The 7759-nt window shown below is 44.6% G+C and overlaps 1 protein-coding gene across 2 annotated transcripts in view; it reads right to left on the reverse strand.

Moving 5' to 3' along the window:
* The window catches only part of BAIAP2L1 (BAR/IMD domain containing adaptor protein 2 like 1), a 59382-nt gene extending 51842 nt beyond the window's left edge, over positions 1 to 7540 (reverse strand). Inside the window, exon 1 of one of the 2 annotated variants that reach the window (XM_080981108.1) lies at positions 7117 to 7540. In XM_080981108.1, the coding sequence (XP_080837234.1) occupies positions 7117 to 7167 (51 nt within the window). In that variant the 5' untranslated portion in view covers positions 7168 to 7540. The remainder of the gene's footprint in view (positions 1 to 7116) is intronic. The other variant, XM_080981109.1, reaches the window with a different exon arrangement.
* Between the last annotated feature and the right edge of the window lie 219 nt (positions 7541 to 7759).

Genomic DNA, 7759 nt, shown 5'->3' on the forward strand with positions numbered 1-7759 from the left:
CATTCAATGCTGTTTGTCCATGACATATTATCAGGTCCAGCTCCAGGACTGGAGCGCAGATTGCCCTTAGTGGGCCCCTCTTAACGCCAACTGCCCCTCAGTGCACACTGCTATCACCCCACTGGCGGCACTGCCAGCATACACAGCACCAGAACACTGTACCCATTACAGCACAGTCTCCAGGGATGCCTGCCTGCAAGTGTAAGGCTGGCACTGCGGGTACAGGAAAGGCATCAGTTCTAGCAGGTGCTGTTGACAAGGCTCATGAACCTTGGCAAGTTTCACCAGTATGCTAACTTCCTTATACAACCTGGGAGCTAAAGTGGAGACAAGGGCTATGTCTTTCTAGTAATGCGAATATTAAATGCCAATTCCACTGGAAATGTCAATACCAAAATGGCCTCTTGGTATGACGATACCAAAACCGGCATTTCAAGAAATAGTTGGGTAATAGTACTTTGAGGGGGGAAACCTGTGTTATCATGTTCTGTCATGTCCTCCCTTATGAACCTTTTTTTTTTTTTGAAAAAGAACATTTCCTCCTTGGAAAAGTGCTTCAAATGTTTGATAATGGCACACACAGTAGGTAGACTACATGTATATGTATTTGAGATACATAATTTACTTTACATGTCACATGGCATATACATTTTTGCCAAATCAATTGCTCTATTAACCCACTGTTAACTTTAACTTCTTAGTTGCCCTTTACAACTCTTTGCCTTCCCATTTAGCCACACTATATTTAGTTTTTAAAGAGCTGGTTTTATGCTGATGCTAGAGAAGTAGATGTGCATAGTAGCTAATGTAACAAACACTGAATCAACAGAAGTTGGTCCAATAGACGGTATCATCTTGCATGCTTTATTGCCATGAAATCAACACTGTGCCAAATAATTCTGTCCTCTAAAACTTATTTTCTGTAGGAGTTTTGGGTGCCCTGTCCCCATCACAAGACTAAAAGATCCATGGGTATATGATGAGACGCTCTACGTGCAACGAAACTGAAAAGCTACATTTTTATTTAATATTACAGAAGGCATTTATTATTCCATTCTTTTATCCCGGGATATTTTATCCCAGTTTGAAAACCTCACTGACACGTGGCCAATGAATGCATACAACGTACAGAGTGGGCTGTTGCGCTGTTCTTATTCTCCTCAGTGGATAGACTTGGAACTGCAGCAATTTCCCCATTCTTTCAGTGGGCAGCTTTAGTTTCATGCTACTTGACTTTTCTAGATTTGTACAGTCCTATTATCATAACAGCAACTAGAAAGGCCTGGGTTACTGCATCTCATCTTTCCCCTCAGCTCATATTTGCATTCGGATCTAACTTTGTGGAAAAACTGGAATTTGCATAACCTATAATGGAAGATATGGGGGGGCCGGAAATGGTCTGGGTGTGGAATTTTGACTTCAGCACAAATAGATGGCCTTGATGATAAGTTTTACTTCTCTGCACATTTGCAAAGGGCTTAATACATTGGATATATTGCCACTCAGATATTTTGGGCAAAGTATAGTCTGTGTCAGATATTTGTGGTGTTCTATGAGCCTCAAAATCCATCTCAAACTATTTATCTTCTCAGAATTTTAGCATATTGTCCAAGGCAAGTTGTAATCTTATGTAAATATATCACAGGAGGTCTGAAGCCTGGATTAGTTAAGTAAAATGCATAGTCCAAGATGTGCTTGCCTCAGAAACAACACAATTTCTGACTACTGCAATATCTAGGATTGTTATGTGTACTCAAGAAATGTGAATCTTATTAAGCAACTTGGGGGTTGCTTAATAGCTTAGGCTAAATTTACATAAGGACCATTTGCTGGATCAGACCAATGGCTTATTTAGTCCAGCATATAGTCTCACAGTGGATAACCAAATGCACAAGTGAAGTCTTGCAACAGCATTCTCTAGCTCATGGTCAGGCTTGTTAACCCGGATCTACACTAAGAGACAGCCAAAATGGGGGTTGCCAGTCTGATGCCTGTAGGCACCATGGAAGGCCCTCCTAGAAAGAAATATATGAAGCAAAATGTGTGGGTCCCCTCCTAAGTGATTTCTGTTAAATTAATAGGTCTAGCTTTTCCTACCTATCAGTGTTTTTAGTCAATGAATGAAATCAGAGCTGTGCTTGATAAAGTGAGTTGTTTGGATACCAGGCAATAGAAATCCCTGGAAAGTGTACTTTTCCTGCTTCTGTCTTATTTTCCAGTAGTCACTGGAACCTCTGTAGTTTTCTTTTCACTTTCCCCTAGCAACCAGGACACATCTTTTCTTTGGTTGGTTAGTCTGAGATTAGGTCCTTCCTAGAAGTTATTTTCTGCAAATACTACTATACAATAAGTGTGGGTGGATATTAAAGAATCTTCTTCTCAAATGGCAGATGCAAGATATGAAAACTTTGCAAAAAGGATTAGGTATGGTAGCTGATTTTTGTTGTTGTTTAGTCAACTCTTCATGACTCCATGGACCAGAGCACATCTGGCACTTCTGTCTTCCGCTCCCTCCCGCAGTTTGGTCAAACTCATGTTAGTAGCTTCGAGAACATTGTCCAACCATCTCATCCTCTGTAGTCCCCTTCTCCTTCTGCCCTCCATCTTTCCCAACATCAGGGTCTTTTCCAGGGAGTCTTCTCTTCTCATGAGGTGGCCAAAGTATTGGAGCCTCAGCTTCAGGATCTGTCCTTCCAGTGAGCACTCAGGGCTGATTTCCTTCAGAATGGATAGGTCTGATCTTCTTGCAGTCCATGGGACTCTCAAGAGTCTCCTCCAGCACCATAATTCAAAAGCATCAATTCTTCGGCGATCAACCTTCTTTACGGTCCAGCTCTCACTTCCATACATCACTGCTGGGAAAACCATAGCTTTAACTATACGGACCTTTGTCGGCAAGGTGATGTCTCTGCTTTTTAAGATGCTATCTAGGTTTGTCATTGCTTTTCTCCCAAGAAGCAGGCGTCTTTTAATTTTGTGACTGCTGTCAACATCTGCAGTGATCATGGAGCCTAAGAAGGCACCTATAAAAAAATTCTTATATACAGAGCCAGCCCATCCACTTGGTGAGGTGAAGCAGGCAGGCAGGATGGATGGAGGAGTTAGGAGGTTTCTAACTGTGATTATGACAGTCAGGAGGTGATGAAGTTTTAATTAGAACAGTAAGAAGGAATAACTGGGGTGCACAAAACACAAGGAAAGGAAGTTGCTGGGACTAGAGTAGCCACAAGATTCACACTGAAATGTATGCTGTAACTCAAAACCTTAAAAATAATATTTAGCAGAATCAGTCATTCAAGTTTATTTTGGGAACAAGCTAGAAGGTGCAGCATAGACTTTAAAAGAATGCTGAAGTTTATTAAAACCAGCGATGAAATAATCCAGTGTTGGAACAAGGTGCATGAAATCTGGTTATATAAAACAATTGCATCTGCTGAAATAAAATTAAAAGATTTCTTTTTACATTACCTACTTGTGGATTACCCAACAATTTTTTGATGTGGCCATATGCTCACATAAGCATGCATTCCATAGTAGGTTAACAATTCAGACATACCTCAGCATTATTAAAAGCTTTTATCATGGAAAAAGAAATGACTTTACAATGGCAGATATGCAAAAACCCCAACTATAGGTTTAAAATAGCACATACCAAAATATTTTGGATTTTTTCTAAACCAGGACAGAATTAGAAATCATTGGGTGGTTAAAGTATTTTACAAACGTATGAGGTATACAACTAATGCATGCAACTAACTTTCCAAATTGATCAGACACTTTAAAATCATACAGAAAATTTGTATAATAAATAGATTACTCATGCTACGCATCATTTCAAGAGCTTTCAAACAGCATTTTTCAGGGCTGTTTCAATGTTCTTTATATTGAGGGAATGCAGAGGTGGTGATCCCTACCTAATGTATTTCTGAGAAAAGAAAAGAAATGTTCTGAAAAGTTGGATACAACATCAATAGAAAAGGCTGTATTTATTATCCTGCATATACTATACAATCAGGATGTCTGTTTCACACAATGTTGGAATTATTATTATTATTATTATTATTAAATTCAAGAGGTAGTTCTGCATGTGAAGCGTCAGCACCTTTCATTTAAAAACTGGATTAACCTTCCAAGTCCACAAAGGGGTCCATACTAAATGGCAGGGTTATCACTCTAATATACAGTGGTACCTCAGTTTACAAACTTAATCCGTTCCAGAAGTCCGTTCTTAAACCAAAACCATTCTTAAACCAAGGCGCACTTTCCCTAATGAGACCTCCCGCCGCCGGTGCCCTTCCACCATTCGGATTCCGTTCTTAGACCAAGGTAAAGTTCTCAAACCAAGACACTATTTCTGGTTTTGTGGAGTTTGTAAACCAAATCGTTCTTAAACTGGTACCACTGTACCTGCATTGATGTTTTCCTCATTTACGGGCTATTCAGTCTGCTGGACAACTTGGATTCCCAAACAAATATACCCAAGGCAGGGTCCTCCACAGAATTACATCGAGAATCTACCTACAACACTGCAATTTGAACTTGAAGGTACAATATCCACACAACCTTATACCAGGATCCTCCTGAGATTGGCCCAAGCACTCCTACCATTATCGACCCTGGGATCCTCTCTGAAAAAAAACCAAAAAGCCCAGCTTCTTTTTTGGGCAATACTCTCACCGGGCTTTGAATTGTAAGCATCAGCAATGCCTTACACCAAACAGGTACCTGACAGTATAGCACCCATTTTATTGGAAGGTACTCTAATGTGGAAAGTTACCTACATATCGTCAACCGCATTCTAAGAGCTGCAGGCCCATACTCATACATCTAACAGGAACATCTGTGGGAATTCCCCCCTTTACCTCAGCTATATTGAGGTGAACTTGTCAGTGAGGACACATTAGCCTCAATATCTTTGCCCTCTCAAATACATTACTCCAGAAAGTACCCCAACTTTGGTTCCTATTCTGAACAGATTGGGAATATAGATGCCTTGAAACCCACAAGGGAAATTCTTTGTATAATTCTTTAAACAATCCAGTAAAACTGCCAAACCTTATTGGGCACCCAGCAATCAAAAAATGGATTGGAAGCCACCTTCACCCCAAAGGCAGCATTAACACCAAGCATTTAATCCTTACTATACACAAGGGCTAGCCAGCATGGTGCCAGATGTTGTTGGACTACAACTATTATCATCAGTAACAAATGGCTATGCTACTAGCTAGGGTTGATGGGAGCTGCTGTGCTGTCCAACAATATCTAGGGGCCACTGGGCTACTCCTGGATTACATTAATGAGTACCTAACTTGCATTATGTGATCTTGAGTATATGCCTTTCTACTCAGCCTGAATCGGCAATAATTTCCACTCTCGAAGGTCTACATATAATCACTACCATGGATTAGAAAAACCCCAACCCTATCTACAAACATACATCAAATCCACCTTTTTACAAGCTTGTTACAGGGTTTCAAGATCATATCAGACATTTGATTCAGTAGCCACAGGGAAAGCACTTCCACAGCCCACACAAGCCCTGTTACATATAAGCACACCTGCCATCCATTGCCAGCCCTTTCTACATGAAAACATGTTAAGCAATGTATTTGAAAGGAATCAACTTGCATAGCACAGGAGGGGCTGAAGTTCAATCCTTGGTGTAACTACCTGAAAAGATCCTAGGGCTAGAGTCACTGTCTGAGACCTCAGACATCCAAGGTCAGTCAGACTAGACAGAAAGGAATAGTTCATATAAGGCTTGCTCTTCACTCTGAATGAGTGGTTTCAACTCTCAAGCAAGCTGCTATCATGGAAAAAGAAGGGCAATGCCTTTGGGAGTGGAACTGTAGTGTTTATATTATTACTTATTAAATATTCTATTGGTTTACAAAAGCACACGCCTTGTCTCTTTTTTCAGGTTGTAGTGTTTTGCAAGGGAATGGTCCCGGGTCCAATCAGTGGCATCTCCATTTAAATGAATCCGATAGGTGTTAGGAAAAAGCATGGGGAAGGAGGGCCTCAGCTCAGTGACATTGCATCTGCTTTGCCCCTGGTTCAATCCCTGGCATCTCCCAGCAAGGATGGGGAGATGCCTGACTAACCCTGGAAGAGCTGCTGCCAGCCAGAATAAGACACCAAACGTCCACCTTGTACCTGCATTTGTACACGGAAAAGCTCAGATGGGTATGGAAATTCCATGTATTCTAGCCCTTCAAGGGTGTTGCTAGGGAGCACCCCTCCTTCTATTAAGCACTCAGGAGTGTGTACCTGACCTTGGAGAACCAGAAAGGCACCATGAAAGGCTCTGTGTGCTCTCTTGTGTGTTTATAGGCAATAGGGCAGGTGTGGCACACTCATAAAGGAGTGGCGAACCTCACCTGCGTAGCTGCCAAGGCAAACCTTAACTCCTCACCTGCGTAGCAGCCAAGGCAAACCTCACATCCGCTCCCACCCTGAAACATCAACCCCCCCCACAGCCGCCCCATTACAACAGCGCATAGCTGTGCAATGACACTCAGAAGACGACCGTGTTCGCTGGGCTTTACTCCCAGGTTAAGTCTGCACAGGACCGAATCTGTCTCCAAATTCCCACTCCGAAAGCTACCTGAGTAACCCTGGGCCGGTCGCGCGCACACACACACACACACACACACACTCTCTCGTTGTCAGGCTTGGTTTACCTCTCAGGGTTCTTGTGAGGAGGAACAGCCCTGAACACTGAAGGAAATAATTCAAGAAGAGACAGTGTGGCATTTGTGGTTAAGGGTGCCAGACCAAGACCTGGGAGACCTGGGTTCAAATCCCTGGCTCAGCCATGGAGCTCACAGGGGAGGGTGGCAGTCACAGCCTGTCAGCCTTACCTACCTCGCAGGGTTGTTGTGGGGATAACACGGGGAGGAGGGGAACCATTGCGCCCCACCTTGAGCTCCTTGGATGGGACAGAAACATGCCATAAGCAAATACGACGAAGAAGTTCGACTAATGATCACGAGTATTTATTTCCCCTCATGATAATGAGTATTTCTCCCCCCCCCCCCATGTGTCTGGGTCTGCCGCCCTCCCTCTCCCAGCGCGGAGAAAGAAGCCGCTCGACTTTCCCTCGCCTCAACTTACTTTATAGGTGCTTTCCGTCAACTTATTCACCTCTTCTGGGTCCCGAGACATGGTGGCGGTGGAGGTGCTGCTGCTGCTTGGAGCGGGAAGGGAGGAGAGGCAAGAAGGCGCAACTGCGGCTGAGGCGGCGGAGACAACTTTCCCTCAGGACGACGACGGCGACCGGCGCGCTTTTCCCCTTCCCCTGAGGCGCCTTTTTTTCCAGCCGGGTAAGGACAAGAACTCCCTCGGAGATAGAGAGAAACAAAACTCCCCTCGGAGCCGCCTTCCCCTTCCACGCAGCTGAGGTGAAGCGGCGGGGACGGCGGCGCTGGCTGCCGTGGCGCCCTCGTCCTCCTTCTCCTCCTCCTTCTCAAACTGTCAAACTCGTGGAACCGGCCAGCTCAGCGGCTCAGCCCTTTCGGGAGGCGGCCCCGGCGGCGGCGGCGGCGGCGGCGGGGCGGAGTCGGGCGAGGTGGGGCCCTCTGGGTCTGACGCGGCAGCCGCAAGGCGGGCCCGGCCGAGTAGCGAGGCGGAGGAAGGTCGCCGAGGTTGCCCGGCCGCTTCTAGCTCCGCCGCCTCTTTACCTGAGCTGCGGGGGGAGCAGGAAGCCTATAAGCTGCTTCAGGCCGCCTCCGCCTCCTGCCCCTCACCGAGAAAATCT

Source organism: Podarcis pityusensis (genome assembly GCF_964106645.2).
Source record: "Podarcis pityusensis genome assembly, chromosome: 14".
Taxonomy (NCBI): Eukaryota; Metazoa; Chordata; class Lepidosauria; order Squamata; family Lacertidae; genus Podarcis; species Podarcis pityusensis.